Source organism: Gymnodraco acuticeps, unplaced genomic scaffold (genome assembly GCF_902827175.1).
Source record: "Gymnodraco acuticeps unplaced genomic scaffold, fGymAcu1.1, whole genome shotgun sequence".
NCBI lineage: Eukaryota > Metazoa > Chordata > Actinopteri > Perciformes > Bathydraconidae > Gymnodraco > Gymnodraco acuticeps.
The window spans coordinates 485776-504604 of record NW_022991930.1 but is presented as its reverse complement, the minus strand read 5'-3'; the positions used below and the strand labels follow the sequence as shown (position 1 = coordinate 504604).

The 18829-nt window shown below is 38.6% G+C and overlaps 1 protein-coding gene and 1 long non-coding RNA gene across 2 annotated transcripts; both read left to right on the top strand.

The window, feature by feature from the left end:
• The first annotated feature begins 8700 nt into the window (after positions 1–8700).
• LOC117535711 lies at positions 8701–10103 on the top strand. Its single transcript, XR_004567449.1, has 3 exons — positions 8701–9003; positions 9755–9857; positions 9969–10103. It is a non-coding gene; the product is annotated as an uncharacterized LOC117535711 (long non-coding RNA).
• Positions 10104–10258: 155 nt separating this feature from the next.
• Positions 10259–14001, top strand: LOC117535712. Its single transcript, XM_034200234.1, has 7 exons — positions 10259–10426; positions 10564–10700; positions 12642–12735; positions 12870–13205; positions 13285–13450; positions 13588–13715; positions 13840–14001. The coding sequence occupies exons 1-7, from the start codon at positions 10259–10261 to the stop codon at positions 13999–14001; spliced, it is 1191 nt and encodes a 396-aa protein (XP_034056125.1).
• Positions 14002–18829: the final 4828 nt, after the last annotated feature.

Sequence of the window (18829 nt, the reverse complement as noted above, 5' to 3'; positions counted from 1 at the left end):
TATTTTTTTTTAATATGGATAATCAGTTAGAACATGAATGTAGAAAGAAGTGACCGAAAGGGTCTTTATACACCGGGTGCGGTTTCTTCATTCAATTGATTGCATGTAAATATATTTTTGTATCCGTTGTTTTTCTTCCGAAATACTTTTTGTTGCAAGAACTATGTTCTCATGGTGAATAAAAGTTATTACTACGGATAGAAATAATGTTAAATATACAATAACAGGTTTTGTTTTTCCTCATAAGTACAGTTTCTAGAATGACCACATCTCAGTATTTGTTATAGCTTGCATTCAAAACATCATACCAGCACAAACAGAAGCCTCGTTAATTGGGAGGAGCAGAAACCCTGCAGGTCTGGAAAATATGAAGTTCAATGCATCTTTCAATGTTGGCATGCAGCCAGACAGATTTACAATTAGAAGCCAAAGGAAGATTTCAACAATGTCTGTAGCCAACCATTCAAACATGTGATGCACTGCACTCCACTGCATGCACTACTTGTTGCTGTTTAACAACATGAAACTCAAACTCCCTGGGAATAAACAAAACATTTTGTATACGAGATTAAGCCTATTCCTCCCCCAGTTTTCAAACCAATGTCTGAAACCGTTTAAGAAATCCTACTTTTGTTAAAAACTTGTTTACAACACAGTGAAAGGAAAAGAGGAGCAGACATCTTTGATTACAGCTCAGTGCATCATCTTCATGCATGACTACACTTCCAAAGAGCGGGAACCAGATTAGCAAACACAACCAGCCCGACAAACTGCTGCCTGAATGAAATAAGACTGGATCATTTACCCGCCTGAGCTGCAGCGTGCCAACTGAGCTGTAAATATATCACTACTCAGAGACACATCCAAAACTCTTATGTAACTCTGGCAGCACAGCAAGACCTCACCATGAATTACTGATTGAAGTGAGGGTTCCAGTTAACAGGCATAATGTATTATTTTAGTTTTTAACTGGGTTATAATGATATTTTTGTGCCGTGTTTGTCATCCTGAACTACTGTATATAATCCAACCCTAATGTGTGACTGTCAGTGTGTGTGTGTGTGTGTGTGTGTGTGTGTGTGTGTGTGTGTGTGTGTGTGTGTGTGTGTGTGTGTGTGTGTGTGTGTGTGGGTGTGTGTGTGTGTGTGTGTGTGTGTGTGTGTGTGTGTGTGTGTGTGTGTGTGTGTGTGTGTGTGTGTGTCTGTCTGTCTGTCTGTCTGTCTGTCTGTCTGTCTGTCTGTCTGTCTGTCTGTCTGTCTGTCTGTCTGTCTGTCTGTCTGTCTGTCTGTCTGTCTGTCTGTCTGTCTGTCTGTCTGTCTGTCTGTCTGTCTGTCTGTCTGTCTGTCTGTCTGTCTGTCTGTCTGTCTGTCTGTCTGTCTGTCTGTCTGTGCAACCATGAGTTACGCAGGGCTGCATGATTGTTCATTTACCTCTTAATGTCATTTTCATAAACCGATCCAAACAGTAATTGCCAATCTTATCTTCAACCATCCGTCCGACACATTTTAAAGAGACATGTTTAAGACCCTGATTTGTAGAACAGTGAACGTTTTAAAAGGACACAAAGTGATTAGTAATTATTCTGTAATCTTCCAAAATCTGTCATCGTGAAGTGAGTGAAGACACAGATTCCCAGCCTGCCTTGGGGCTGCTGTTTTCTGGCTGAACCCGACCTTTGACCTGCCTGTAGGCTAAAAAGACAGAGAGACAAGTTATGTTCAAGGTATCACAGTTTACAAAACTCTGATCTATACTGGTTCATAAAGGATGAGGCCATGCAAACTTCGCTGAGCAGCCACTATGACCACAAGTGGACCATTTTAATTTTTAAGAGCAATATTGTTTTATTACATCTTTCAAAAGTTACTGAATCACATTTGAAAACACCAGGAACATATAGAGTCAATCAATCAAATTATCAAAATTACTACTGGAGTCTAGCATCTGCTTTCAAGCGTTAAATTAGCTTTAAACTGGTGTGAGATGTTCTTTTTGTATCTGGTGCTCTCTGTCGCTGAATCCATGTTAGAGAAAAAAGACAGCGCTCTGACACTTGTTGCGACTCGCAGCATCCAGTAAAAGGAAGGAGGCAATTACAGAGCTTGTTTTCAGAAAACCCACAACTCTGGCTGAGGATCCTCCACTGGTATCCATGCCAGCATCAACAAACACGATCATTCAATATAAATAGTACAAACACTGGATGTGTGAACACACAGGTCTGAAATGATTACTTCACACATTTGGAATAACACTTTCAAAACATTGTCCGACTCGCGATTGGTCAGTTAATGAAAAACTCTAAATCGATGCAGCAGACATCATAACAAATGAAAATGCATCTATTTTCAAAATCAATCTAGCAACTACATTACCCACAATGCAACTGTACGTTAAAAGGGCATTCTGATATGTGGTTGTGCTATGCCAGTAGCAGCTAATGTAGCCTCGAAAAGAGATGAGGTCTTATTTATTTAACTCATAACAAGATTTGTATTAAATGTTTTATAGTCGATGTCCTAGAAATCAGGGGAGTTCCCCTTTAATGCAGGTTTGCTTTTGTCAAATAGAATAATACAGTTTGCCCTTCTTTAAAAAAAAAAAAGACACAAATTAGCTTGATTTGTAAGATTTGGTTAGTTTGCTATTTAAAGGATGGAGAGAAAGAGTCACATCTGTTTGACCTGAGGAAAATCAACACACCATTCAACAGTTGTCACAATCAGTCACAAAAAGTGGCGTAGTTCTTAGTACTGCACTTTATGTCTCCTTTATCTCAACAGTGCCATATGATAAACTCATTAGATACTAAAGCGCAAATATTGTTTGGGAGTGCGATCCTTCCCTCATGTATCAACACAGGGGTCTGCATGTGTGGCTATCAGAGGAATGTCATTTTACCAACAAGTCCTCCAACTCATACGACCAAATGGGTCGATTGTTTAAGCCCTTATTACGACCAAATATGTCGTTTGTTCAAGCGCTTAATACGACCTATAATTACGTTTTAAAGTTGTCGGCCTCTAGTGCTCCCGTTGAATGCAAACGTTACAGATGGTCGTTTATTCACAAATAACCCTCTCTGTAAAATCCTAAATTGTAGGATAGTTTGGCCATTAAAACGCTTTATGATTAGATTTCTAGCGAGAAGTATATATTGTACTTTTAGAATCCACGTCCAGTCGTTATGTAGGATCTATAGTTTGATAGATATTACGAAGATGATTTGAGGTTTCGTCAGGAGAACGTGTATATGCGGCAAGCTTCCATGTAAAGTTACGGGTTGAAAACAGTATTTCCGGTGTCGACGTTTTCATAATAAAACCAATGATCAAATGATTTAACAGTGATATCTGCAGTACTCATCCACTAAAAAACATCAGTTTATCCTAGTTAATTATACGACATTAATTGGTTTAAATTGTGTACAATGCTTTTGTGTTTTTCCCATAGGGTTTTCTCTTTCGATTCTGAGAGACACATTTCTTTTTTCAGAGGTTTTGATAGGCTAAAATTACGCCGCAATGCACGTCGGGATATGGTGTTTATGTGATATGAAATCGGAAAACATTTTAAAAAATAATAATAATACTTTATTCCGAGTGTTCTTGCTTTTCTCTTTGAAAGTCATCACATAACGGCATTGTAATACACGGTTCGGCTGCATTAAATATTACATATCTGCCGTAGATATGTATTTATAGAGCCCTGATCAGAAGACCTTTTGACAAACTGGAAGAGATGCCGCCAAAACTGAATACGTGACGTGGACCATAAAATATCAACAATTAAACAACATCTTCCATTTCTTTTCACACAATACGTCTCCTTGCAGTATCAACACTAATTCGGCTGACTTTTATATTTGATCCAATAAGTAGATAGTCTGTATTTACACCATAACGATGCACAGCTGATAGAAAGGGATTTTTTTGTAGTTTTTAAAGATATTACTGATTTTCTGAACTACCTTTCCAACTCCTCATGCAGTTGACTGTTACAGGTCTATACAAGTTTATGGTACAATGCATAAGCTTCACATTGAGAGACTGAAACTGTATTTTCCTTTACCGTTCTGTTTTAATTTCACAATAAAGTGAATAGTCATATTATGTTTGATATTATTATGTTTTATTAACTAGACCACTGGTTTTCTAAACCGTACCTCCTAGTGGTTAAAGCACGTTATTGAATTTAGTTGTTGAATAAGTTACATTTTTATGAAAACATTTAAATATTAAGAGTAGCCTACATACAAAATAGGGGTCAATGATAGAAATATAGAATAGAAAATATCAAGAAGATACTGTAGTGATCTCTACAATAAAACAGTTTAGTGCAGGACGTCCAAAGATATTAACAGGTGGATGTGCAAAACAGACAAACTGATAAGGCTGAATTTTACTCAGGTGTAACGAAAGTCTGATTTAAGGGTTGTTTATATTTCACATCATTAATCAGAATCTGCAATGTAACAAAAATAAATGTAGTAGAGTAAAAATACCAGGTTGACCTCTGAATTGTAGTGGAGTAGAACAAAGTAGTACATGCTGCTGTAACAAAAACATTTCCCAAATTGGGATCAATAAAGTATCTTATCTTAAGATGATCGATGGCTACTGCCATATTTGCTAAATGTGCATCTGAACCTTGACAAGTGCATGTTTCAGGCTTATCAATTAACAACAGGAGGGGTCACAGACATAAGACCAGCTGTTAAATAAAGCTCTTCTGACCTTAGCTGTCATGTGGGTATATTAATGCTGCCCATTATGGGCACAAGCAATTTTCACCCATGTATTAATTATATGTTTTAAATTTGATAACACCAATGTGTTTCGTATCCCCTAAACCTCCAGGGATGTATACAGTTTAATACTGGCAACTTCTAATTGTGGGAAATACGAAAACGTCTTATAAAACTACAATTCCCAATAGAGACGTGCCATAGAACATATTGCGAAACACACAATAGCCAGCATGTGTAATTCTGTGGGCTGGGCTGGACCCGTCCAAATCCAGTTTTGGATAGTCTGGCGTGGTTCCATTCCATTTCAAAGAGCTGTTTGACATTCGGCGTAACCTTGTCGCACTGCCACTCCAACATCCAATCACAGAGCTTGAGGGCTAATCACGGGGTTTGTAAAGCAAGGCGGATGTTGTAGTCCCAAACGATAGCTGGGGATTCTGGGTAGTGTAGTGTCTTCGGAAACTCTGTAGTGTCTAAACTCCGAAAAAACTATTTGTTTCTCCGAATAAAGGGTTAAAAACACAAAAATATTGTACACAATTTAAACCAATCAATAGTGTGTAATTAACAAGGATAAACTGATGTTTTTAAGTGGATGAGTAATGGAGATCATTTGACAGTGTGGGGAATACTTCCGGTTTTATTATGAAAACTTCGAGACCGGAAATACTGTTTTCACCCATGCTAACTTTACATGAAAGCTGCCCCATATACAGTACACGTTCTCCTGGCGAGACCTCAAATTATCTTCGTATATCTATCAAACTGTAGATCCTACACATCCACTGGACGTAGATTATAAAAGTACAATATACACTTCTCGCTAGAAATCTAATAAAAAAGCATTTTAATGGCCAAACTATTCCACAATTTAGGATTTTCCAGAGGGTAATTTGTGAATAAACGACCCTCCGGAGCGTTTGCAATCGACAGGAGCATGTTGTTTCTTACACGACCACTAGAGGTGCTACACTTTAAAACGTGACTCTGGGTCGTATTTAGCTGCTGAACAATCGACCTATATGGTCGTTTTTTGTAGGAGGACAGGCTGCATTTGACTGAGAAAACTAAAACACACTCTTAGTTATTTGAAGTAGGGCTAAATATTTTGTATTGAAACACAAACAGGCTTACATTTAATGTCAAAATAAAATAAATGAGAATATATTGATTTAAGTTGTTGCTTAAAGGTAGGGTAAGAATGGAGAAACTAGCTCGAGTGCGCTAGAATTTGAAAATACACAGCCGGAAGAAATCTGCCCCTTCCTTACAGAGCCCCTCCTCCAACACACACGAACGCGCACATGACCAATGAGGGCACGAGATAAGTTTGTGCACAAATGGAAGGCTGACAGGCAGGTAGGCCATCCAGTTACTTTAGCCGGGCCGGCTCAGATGATTGGTCGTGCTTTTTACAGCGCCACGGCTTCCATAGATGAAGTTTTTTTATGGATTTATTGTCAAAGCATTTCATGTATTCATTTCTATCGGGATGTTAAGAGCATTCCATGGAATATAACAAAAAGTGTTTCTGAAGTGAATTACCCACCCCACCTTTAACCACTGAAATGTTCAGCTGGTTTTACTTTATGTGAGGATATTTTAAAACGAAGATTAGCTTAATCATCCCTACACATGGAAGTCCTGATGGGGTGTCATTTCAGAATACTTAACATCGAAAATATATTTTTATTTTCATGTGTTTGAATCCAAAATAAATCTGTCTTTCATTTTTAACAATACAAAAATAAACCTTTACACTAGATGTTTTTTACTTAATAACTTTATTTTGAAAGAAGTCGCCTCATTCAATATATCCAAGATGTTAAACTCCCATTTCCTCTTTTAAATAATGCTGCATGGTGCCCCTCTGGAGGATGCACATCTGAGATGCTCCGTAGGGTCTCACCTAAGTTTCCAGAGGTGAACCTGATGTCCTGCGTGACCCCGAAGGATTCAGGGGGAAACCTATGGAAATGGTTCCTCTGTGTGTTTTAGAGCCCATTTCCCTCTCTGAATCTCAGGAGGTCCGTCCAGGCCTGGCAGCCCCTCAAAGACGCCCTTCTTTTGCCCTGTGCCCCTGGGGAGGCCAGCCCCCAACATTTATGCAAAGTCAACAAGCCCTAATTGTAGGATCAGCTTACAAGCTAAATTCCTCTTGAGCCCATTAACAACTGCAGTTAATTATAAGTCAAGCGCCAGCGTGTGAGTGACAGCGAGAAGAGGCGATTTAGAAACGCAGCGGAAGGGTGAAAAAAAACCTGGAAACATTTCAAGTTACATCACGGAGGCTAGAATACGCCACGCATGCACACAGGGACATTAGAGTTTTTTTCTAGTTGGACCTCCCAGACTACAGTAAATCTCGTCTTCATTGGTCTTTGTGCGGGGATTTGCTCTAATGAAGGAGGATCAGAGCAATGAATCACACATTGTCAAAGTCACAATCAGACCAATTTTCCTCCAGCCTCAATGTGTCAGCTAGGATCATTCTGCCCTCTAATTACACTTTTGGGCAGCTGAGTCCACATCAATCTAAATTTAAGACGGTAAAAACTAGCAGGTTTGTTCGGGGGTTTAATAGTGCTGCATGCATGGCATAGTTTTGTGGAAGAACTTGGGAGTTAGCCTTGCACTGGTTCAATCGACAACAAAAAAACAAAGGGGTTGGATCTTTGATGATTGCAGAAAATAAACTCTGTTGCAAACAAAGTCTGATACTTTGACAATTTTTAGGTAATCAAATAAAACCGCCAGAAGTAAAATACTAATGTTAGACAATAAACAAACTTCTCTACAGTCGCAAAACTTCACGTAACCAACACGAAGCCAAAGTCAGAATAGTATTTGGTGTGAGGACGTTTCATAGTCTCATTTAGGCCACTTGCTAAAGTGATGCACTTTATATATACAGTCTATGGTCTTAAATCAAATGAAGTACTTTCTTATGTCTTAAGTCTATAATCTCTTTAGGGTCTGTTTACTAAATAAGTCTTTCAGGCATCTAATTAAAAAACCCTTTCAGGAGACCTGTTGACTTTGATATCAATGAACTTGAAGTCCATTATTTGTTCCTTATTCACCGTTTTTAAGACTCATTCCTGCACCACTGTTTGAATGTCGCTGGTGCAAGTAATGCGTGCCATGAACATACAGTAGATGCTGCATGTATGGGTATAGAAACGGCTAAAGAGACAGTTGTTTGCAACATGTCAACTTTTCTTTCCCAGAAGTCCAACCAATCTAAATCTACACTGACAGGCTGACGGATATATTGAATGTTTTACATTTGCTTTTTATTATTTTATCTTAAAATCAAGCCCTAAAGACAGAATCAAATGTTTTTATACACAGGAAGACGAGTTGCTTGCCAAATTCCCTCCAACCTTTTTTACACTTAACAAGTCCCAGCATGCAGTGTCTGCAGCAACACTCGACTTCACACATCCATTCATTTCCCTTTGGTGTTTGCATCGTTGCTGTATTTTTATACAAACGTCTGCTTTTCCGAAGAGCTAGTCCTCCTTGATCTTTCCAACAACATATCATATGTTGGCTTCAAATACCTTTCAGTGCTTTATTTGTATTTGTTTAATATAATATCTTTAGTACATTTTTTCAAATACAACACAAAACAGAACAGCTCAGACATGACATGACAAGTAAGGTGCGTAGATAAGAACAAGAAATAAAAAACATTGAACAATGTAGGGATCCCCAACTTCTACCATCCGAGGGAAAGAGGCAGCGACACAATTCAGTTAGACAGTAATAATGATCAGAAATAAATAAACAAATACAGAAAAACAGTAAAATGGTTGAAGGAGGAAACCCTCGTGAAGATGACAGTGTTGGTCCAAATAGTCCAAGTAAGGGATCCAAACTGTCTGGAGAGCGTCCACTGAAGAGTGAAGCGTACACAAATCAAAAGTGTTATATTTTCAGTGTTGGAGTTGGAAATTTAAATATAGAGTTGTTTCAACTCATTTTAAGTGTCATTCAACTCCAAGATAGTTATTATTCAAAACGAGTTGGTGTTGAAACAGGGAGTCAATTGTTGAATTCTCCAAACAACTCTAGAGTGTTGATTTAATTACATAGCCAGTGTTACAATCTCTCTTTCTGTGGATCACTGGCTGTTGCTCTGTTGGGTGTGGCCGTGACTGTGAATGTGTGTGCGCGCAGTCGAGGCGGGAGACCAAATCGGAGGAGCATACCACCACATTCTATTTGGAGGATAAACTGACCAAAGTGTAAGTAAATGTTTCGAACCAGTAGCCTAGTACAGGTATTTATTTATTTAGCTGAACAGCGCTTACCTTCAGCTACATAAATAATAATTATTTTACATTGACTGCTGTCTTCGCTCCACATGCTAGTATATGTGTTGCTATAATTAGCCAGGGGTGTTTAGCCTAACATCTTTTTAATATCATTACAAAGTCTGTTATTGGGGCGTTTAGCTCCATGTGTTAGTATATTAGCTGCTATTGTTAGCCGCGGGTTGTAAGCTTAAAGTGTTAGTAAGTTTAGCTGCTATAAGTAAAGCTAAACACCTGCGGCTAACGATAGCAACTCATATTAACAGGTGGAGCTAAACGCCATAGTAGCTAATATTACTAACTAACACGTGGAGGTAAACACCTGTGACCAACAATAGTAGCTCCTGCAATATGAATTAGATGTGAGGCTAATATATGCTACTTTAATATATATTACTAACATGTGAAGCTAAACACCCAAGGCTAACGATAGCAGCTAATAGCTCAACTTGTCAGTCATATTAGCTGCTATCGTTAGCCACGGGTTTTTAGCTCCACGTGTTAGCATGTTCAGCTCCACATGTCAGTAATACTGCTATCGTTAGCCACTGGTGTTGAGCTCCACTGTTAGCATTTTGCTAAATTATTTCAACGACACTTAAATGCATAATTATATTTTTGTAGCAACAGGTCTGTTAGATATTTCTGTAATATGTTTGCTAATACATTTGTATTCTTATAGGACACCATGTTGGTGAAAGTAAGATATGGCGAAAGCCAGAAATATGTGAAAGTGTCTGAGACTGAAGAAGGCTATGAAAGCTACAGTACATTTCTTCAGAAAGGTATGGATAACTTGAATACATATCACTGATTGTTTGAGTCTAACAAATGAATCTTGTTTTAGTTAAACGTACCAATATTGTCAGGTGGTACATTTCAATATTCTCTCTCAGTCATAGAAAAGTTAGGTTTACCACTACAGAGTGAGCTGCACTTGACTGATGAATCAGGGACAGAGGTGGATGCAGATGTCTTTGAAGAGCTTTTACAAGCAGGGAACCTTACAGTCAAAGTGTCCACAGGACAGTCTTCAGGTAAGATTCAGACTGGCAATGGATAATCAGGGACCCATCCCTACTGAGTTTTTGCTGAGATTACCCTGTAACATCGTTTGGAGGGCTGAAAGTATGTTTTTTTTCTTCTTTCATTGAGTATGTCATTCTTTTATCTATCTTGCAGTTGTATGCAAAATGTATCGCACACTTTGCTGGAGTCGGACCTTTCAGACACCTCATTCTCCGTGACCAATGCTTCATCCTCTGCGGTGTCTGATTCATCAGATGCAAGAATAGTTCTTGAGAGAGACAGTGGAGTGAAAAGAGTCCACGCTGATCGGGAATCAGCCAAAGAGGTACAGGGGACTACACTTTTGCAATTTACTCAGTTCTTTATTAATCATTAAACATGGATATATTGGGCAGATAACCTATGATTTGTATGGAATGCCCAAGATAATGACTTCCCATATGATTCTTCTTTATCTTCTAGATGGTCAGCGATGTTCTCCAGTCTAAGCTAAGGGGAGAAAAAATCTTGCAAGAGTATGCGACAACTAAAACATTGATGGATGGTACACGACGACAGATGGTAAACCTACTGGTGGCTGACATGATGGAAGTTCATGGGTAAGGACTGAATATTCCCTTTTGGTGTTAATCATGTTTTCACAGATAGTGCTAAGTAATGTACATTTTGGAAACAACTGCTCACATGTTAAAACAATCTAAAGCTGTAAGGCATTTATACTTTTAAGTAGGGCTGGGCGATTTGGCCTAAAAATAAAACCTCGATTTTTTTCTAACTAATGGACGATTTTCGATTTAAACCTCGATTTTTTTCTGAAATGATATGGATCCTCCTGGATGTGGTGAGTTAAGTATGGCGTGTAAAAAGAAGAATAAAACAGATGGTTGGAGTAAAGATGCGAGGACTTGACATTTTATTTTGGGATCATCCACATTTCCAACAAAGGTTCACGGATGAAAAAAATGCCAATACTGAATCTGATGTTAGAAATGTTGACTGCATCTGGTTTCATTTCAATTTCAACATTTCTATTATTTCCAAATGCACCTGCATGGAAAGAAAACCTATTAAATATCACTGTCCAGAATAATTTGGGTTGCATATTTAGTTATGTGAGAAAAATATACATTATACACTTTTGTCAATCATTTCAACAAATCATATCTCAAAGAAAATTAAAAGAAAGTATAAAGCCTCATATATCTTTTGAAAATGTAAAACTGTTTTATGAAATATGTTTTTGTATGTTCCAATACAAAATATAAAGGCTATAGGTCATCAGTTAAACATTTTAAAAAATAAAATATATATTGTTATATGTTTTTAATATAATAGTGAAATAGAAAAACATGTCCAAAATAAATCAGGTTACAGGATGTTGATTTCAGGAAAGGTAATATTGGGGTTTGTTATAGCTTGCAGGAAGTTAACCATTAGAATAATTGCAATGCATGAATTCCAGGTTAGTCTTGCTGTTGGCATCAAACAAAAAAATCACTTCAGACTGGTTTCATCATTTAAAAATATCATCATGTTGAATGATACAAATACAACAAATAATGATAATGAAATGAATAATAAAAAAATACCCTCAAACAAAATAACATCCCTTTAACTTTCTAGGAAGTTTTCTACAGGTTTTTCACGAGGAAGACAAGCCTGTCTACTGCCTCTGGCTTGAGGCATGCTCTTTGGCATGTTACAATATTACCCCCCGTACTGAAAACCCTCTCCGAAGGGGCACTTGTGGCAGGAATGGAGAGATATTTCTTGGCCAGATAACTCAGTCTTGGGAAGTTAGCTTCATGTAGCTTCCACCACTGCATGTCTCTGTCGCAGGTGCTGGAATAAGTTGGTTGTGTTCCCATGTTTTGCAGCGATCGTCTTTCTACAGACCTTACACAGAACAGTTGTTTGTTCTATGTCTGACTGCTTGTACCCGAACCACTTCCATACAACTGAACTTACTGAAGTGGTACCTTTTTTAGGAATGAGTTCTTCTTCATCTGTGTTCGTGGACAATTTTATGCTACGTCTGTCGTAGTGATGTGTCGGTCGCGAACTATTTAAGTGAACGACGGGAGTCGGCTCTCGCCCGCGAACGAGCCGTTTTTTTTGCGGAGGGATCGGCATGAAGGCTCATTATGCAATGTGCAATGTGCACATTATCCCGCTTATTACATGGCCAAATTCTCAGCAAAGTAACGACATGACTCCCAATATTAATTGAAATGCTTTTATGGATTTAGAAAATGATTTTATTGATTTAAAAAATAGTTTTGTATTGATTTAAATTGACATGCATCCGCTAAGAAAAATAGTGCGTTGTTACTGTTTGAACTAACGTAGCAACGGCAGGAACTGCTTCGATAGTGTTTTTGAGGAGCTTTTTGATTACAGATCCAAAAAAAAAAAATCGCGGTTTTTTCGGTTTAGCCATTTCACAAATCGTAGGAAAGTAAAAATGCAATTAATCGTGAAAACCGAAAAAATCGCCCAGCCCTACTTTTAAGATAAAATATGTATATATTTTTTTAAAGGAGGATCCCGCCAACACATGTGCGAGAAAAGTGTGCTCTTGGCATCATCACTCTATTTCCATGTCTAAGAGATCCATACTCAAAGAATGGATACGTAAGTCTATGAATGAATGACCTGTATTCGAATTTGTGAAAAGGAAGTGTGTTCATTCTTAACTTTTTGAACAACCTTCCTGTAATGCTATCACTTCTGTGTTCTCAGTTTTGATTTATTTTTGGATGTTACAGGAACACTACTATGATGCAGATGGTGGATCTGGCTACTTGGCATGGAGGATAAAGACGGTTCAGCGCAACACTGCGGTTCAGTCCCGGAGGTGCTACCCCAGCACTACCTATCAAGATGGTCCAAAGAGCAAGAGGGATTTTCTCTTGACTTGTGAGCAACTGACTGGCGAGGAATGCAGAGAGGCAATATCCTTCATAAAGCATTCAGCTGACGAATCAGTTGTCAAAGAGAAGATGAAGGCAACATTTCAGTGTCGGCAAGCAATGACTCGGGACCAGCAAGCCTCTTCAACAGTCCTGGATGTGTTTCCTCGTTTCCTCGACATCCCTGGCTTGGTAAGAACAACATGTCATATTTAGTTTATTATTTGGATGGTCTGAGGGGTTGCCATGACTCATGGTGTTTCTCCTGTAGGTTGACCAAGATTTCACAATGATGTTTGGAGAAGAGATTTCTGGAAAAATGTTGGCGAGATGGCGCACTTTCTTCAAACCTAGGATCTTGGCAGACTGCAAGAACCTACACTCTAATGTTCATGTTGATGACCTCTTGTCTGCACAACAAAACTCAAATGAGTCAGGCAAGTATTTTCTCTTGCAGATTTTGTTTACTGAAAATCTTGAGACCTGTCAATGTTATCGGTTGCATAACCTTGATTTAAGACTATTTTCAGCTTTAAACGACTGACTGTTATATTTGCATATTTTTTGCCCCTAGGATGGGACAGTGACCTGTCAAGCATTCTACTCTTGGTTCATCTACTCCCACCAACCTCAAAAGGCCATAAGAAGAGTGCTAAAATTAGCTCGTATCAAGCTGTCAGCCATGTTGTGAGATATCTCAAGGTAGGCATTATTTTAGTTTTTGTATGCAGTTGTTATATCACTGGCACTCCTTGAGTTGGGACAATTTTGTTTTAAGTAGCTTAGTATGCCATTAAAACTTCTCTGTCTCTCTACGTTTTTGCAGATTGGAGCCAGTGTTGAGACCTTCCTTTCGAGTTTGGAACCAGGGCAGCCCTTCCTGCTGTGTGTTGGTGAACAGAAGAACAACATTCAACGGTTCTACGTCATCGTTGACCACAAGGCCATCCCTTGCAAGGGGCAGACATCCATGGCAGCCTTCGATTAACTCTTCAAAGCTCACTTCATCTTCAGTGTCAACTACCATGAATCCCTCACCAGCTTCTACACTTTCATACAAACCACGGTATTTAACATTCATTGATATTGGAAGTGCCAAGGAAAGTCCCAGAGTCAAAGAACTCAGAGCAAGGCTTCTGCACACTGATATCTGAAGTTATTTACATCACTGGATGCAAATATGCTGATTTGTTTTATCTGTAAGGGACACCACAAAAGTTCTGCATTGCTTTGTCAGCATTTGAAATGTCACCATGGTTTATATCCTGGAAAGTCATTACGTTTGAAATGTGGCCAGCCGGGATGTTCTTTATCCTATTGTACTTATTCAGGGTTCAAAAAGCACCTCTTCAGTCTGCACAGGGACACTGGTTCAACTAGTACTATGGACAATGTGGACACTCAACGAGAAACTGATGAATCTTCAAGTTCTCAGGCAGTTTGTACTGACACTTCCGTAACCTCCCAGGTTACTTTTGATAAACAGCACGTGTTAAACATGTGTGTTTCTGTTGTAGTCCAGTTACAAGCATCTGGTGTTGCTGAGAGCACTGTCCAAGCAATGGTGGGGTCCATGGAAGAGCTTGTAAATGATATTCATAGACAAGCAAGAGATGCAGTTCTCAACTGCAGTTCAGAGGTCCAAGGCACTGATTTGGGTAAAAAGTTGGAAAATAGTTTTGATCAGCTAGAGAATCCTTTCACATCCTTTAATACAGGATCCAAACGACAAAGGTTCTTTGAAGAAAAGTGGGAGATTGTTGAACCTGTTGAGTATGTTCTTGGGGTCAGATTTGATTTACGCAGAGATCGAACAACAGGAGTTTACAATCAGATACCTGTAACAGATACATTTGTGTATGTACCCTTGTTGGGAACCCTTAAGTCCATATTTAAGAACAGTGAACTATGTGAATTATTCCTGCAGGCAAAACAACAAGAAGAAGGTACTTATAAAGACATAAGTGATGGTTCATATTTCAAAAGCAATGATTTGTTTTCCAAGCAAAAACACGCTCTACAGGTTCAACTCTATTATGACGATTTTGAGACAGCAAATCCCTTAGGTTCAAAGAAGGGTATACACAAACTTGGTTGTATTTACTTCATATTGAGGAACCTACCCCCAAAATGTAATTCTGTGCTGATGAATATTCATGTCGTGGCACTTTTTCATGAACAAGACCTGAACAAATATGGATTTGATGCAATACTAAAGCCTCTCACTGATGATCTTAAAATACTTGAAATGCAAGGGATAGAGGTGCCTTTCTCTGACTCACCATTGCTAGGATCTGTTATTCAAGTAACAGGTGATAATCTGGGTTTACACGGGCTGTTTGGTTTTGTTGAGTGTTTCAGCGCAACATATTGTTGTAGATTTTGTTTAACTACCAAAGGAGATTTACAGTCCGTCTTCACTGAAGATGACCCTGGTATGGTTTTTCGTACTAAAGAAATCCATGCAGAACATTGTGCAGCTCTACAGGAAAATCCTATTTTAGGGTCAACATTTGGTGTCAAGAAGACATGCTTGCTCAATACACTAACATTTTTCCACACCTGATAACTACGCGGTGGACATCATGCACGATTTGCTTGAAGGTGTAGTGCAGTACGAACTGAAACTTGTATTTCAGTACCTTGTCAATAAGAAGTGTCTATCTCTGGAAACACTGTCAATGAGGATCCAAAGTTTCAACTACGGATATACTGAGAGACGGAACAGGCCAAGTGGTTTAAAAATGGATGAGAGCAAAAATCTTGGATTGAATGCAATTCAGTCAGGGTGTCTCTTGCGAAATGCTCCCCTTATTCTTGGTGATGTTGTTGAAAGAAACAACAATTGTTGGAATCTGCTCCTCCTCTTGATTCAAATGGTGAATATTGTTTTTTCACCAATTATTACAAATGGTATGACATATTATTTGAAGCATTTAATCATTGATCACCACAAGCTGTTCAAATCTTTGTTTCCTGACAGAAGACTGATTCCAAAGCATCATTTTATGATACATTATCCAAGGTGTATTCGAAAAATAGGTCCACTCCTCCATGTATGGTGCATGAGATTTGAGGCCAAACATCATTTTTTTAAAAGATCAGTGAAGAATTTCAAAAACATTACAAAAAGCTTAGTAAAACAACACCAAAGACATTTGGCTTATCACTGGGAGAATTTTAATTTTCAGAGGTTCGAGTTTGGTCCAGTCAGGAAGGAAATGATCGACAGTTTGGAGGGTGGTGAGGCTTTGAGTGCTGCATTTAAGGTGAATGCATACTGCGACGTGTCAACTACTAACTGGGTAAAGAACTATGGAACTGATGATCAAATTGGAATGTTTGTTTCCATAGGAACTGATAAAGAAACTCCTGTTTTTGGAAAAATCAATAATATCATTCTAAATGAAGATCGAGCTTTCATTTTGATTTGCAAAGTGGACACACTGTATTTTGATGAACACTATAGTTCATACTGTATTGAGGAGACGATTGATTCATTTTCTGTTATTTCTATTGATGATTTACGTTATTATAGACCCTATGACAAACAGTTTTCTAATGAGATGGATGGAAAAACATACAGAGTGCCACATTGTCATATTGTGTAACCTGTGCTGTTAAGGACTGCATGGACGTACTGTGGAATGTTAATGTAAGACTATGTTGTATGTGTTGTTTTCACACAAATACAGTTACATGTTAACTGCAAACTTTGAAACTTGGCTTGTGTCTTTCTTTTATATCCTTTTTATTAATAATGTTGCATTGTGTGTAGGTGAAATTATAAATTGACACCCTACAGTGCTTATGAATCAACTCTAAAGAGTTAAATATTGAGTTACATTTTATATCCTTAATAGTGTTAATGTGACTTTAACTCTATTTAGTGTTAAAAAAATGTGTTAACTTTTGACACTGCAAGCTAGTGTTGCGTACATTTAACACTGACCGGTGTTGACCAGAGTTACATTTTAACTATAGAGAGAGTTGCTGGAACTCTGTCCTAGTGTAAACCTTTTAACACTTTCAAAAGTGTAGTTTTAACTCAAAACAGTCTGGACCTATATAGACACTTTAAAAGTGTTGGATTTGACTCTATAAGAGTGAAATTAGCACTGCTGATTTTGCTGTGTACATGAGATGTATTGGTGAGGAATGCGCAGTGCTTTATTAAAGTGAGGAGGACAAAGAAAGCGGGTGCTACGAACAGAGGCATCTTCAGGCCTCGTGGCTCTAAGCCGGTTTATTGAATTCTCTGTTGTCTTTATGGAGGCTAAGACGAGGCCAACAGGTGCCAGTCTCAAGTGGGATGAGCATTAGGATGTTCCCTTTGACCCCGGGGGGAGACTGGACAGCTGCAGTGTCTGAGTATTGGGGGGTGTCAGGGGGGAGGAGGCTAAGGAATGAATGGATTGAGTTCAGCAGGTTACAGACAGGGTGTTTCCAGGTCAAGGCCATAGGCAAGTCAAGAAGGTCATTAGCTGCAAGAACTTTCTTTGCATGTCTGAGGTGAAGTTAAGTTGGATCATGAGCTTCGTCAATGCGAAATAAAAGAACGTCTGATTTCTAAACTAAGCAATACATTACCTTGTCAATATGTCTAATAATTCAGTGGCAAAGTGCTACAGAGTTCATTTGCAATTAGTTTAATACTCTTTAGAAAATATAAGTTATGAAGCCTTTGATGTCGGGCTGTTTACATTCACTAATGCACTGTCATATAATAACCCACGTAATCAAAATGTATGTAACCCAAATTATCCTAAACCAGGACTGGTAACATACAAAGTGACAAAGTCCACATTTGCAGAAGTACGCTGTAGATCCAAAGACATTGGACTGCAATCAGTTAATTGCTGTTCACGTCCCGTGTGAAATCAGAATTGACTTTTTTATTACGTAACCTACGTGCTTAGGTAAAAATACTTTCATAATTATTATTATTACCCAAACCACCTTTTTTGCACAAACCTGACCAAGTAGATTTGTGGCCAAAACTGTTTCTGTCACATTTCATCACGACATTCAAAGAAAAACGCAATGTAAGATGTCATATGTTGTTTAAGGATATGTGGCTGTGGTAGAGCTGATGACACCAATGAGTAAGTCTAATGTTTCTGAAGAGGATGCCCTGATCCAATGTGTTGGATTGGTATTAACACAAATACCTTATTGACCAGATTGTCAATGGAAACACCTCACATTTATCACTTACTAATTATAAAATATCACTTGAATGTATAGAAGAATCAAATGTTGAGTGTATCTCAATTAGAAAATTCCCCACATGTTGAAACAAATGTATCTGGACTAATTTAAACAACATTACATTGGCCTGGCTGACCTTGTCAACAGTTTGTCTCCAGAAGTGATGATTTTGATTCCCGTAGACAGCTGAGTAAGCTATATTTTAATATTTTTTTAAAGGTGCAGCTACAGTGTTTGGTTTGCTTAACCCTCCACTGGAGCCTTGCGTCAGTCAGCCTGGCCCACAGAGAAGAACATGGGGAGATGTCAAGAGATCCCAAGGTAACAGCAGAGCAAATCGCTGGCTCCATGTTCTCTTCTACTCTCCCTTTCTGTTTTTACTGACTCGGGTACATTCTCCTCACCCTTATGTCTCTCTTATTTCCAGCAGCAGACGAGGAAACCCCCAAACCAGTCGGCCAGCCTGTCGGTCCCCTCCGCAGAGGGCCCTGCCAATCATCATCTGGTTCCTCTCATACTGTTTTCTGAGTCTTTCCATTACACAAGTGCCACGATGTACCTGCTGGGGTTAAAGCAATACACATGTTTCAGGGCTCATGGCATTT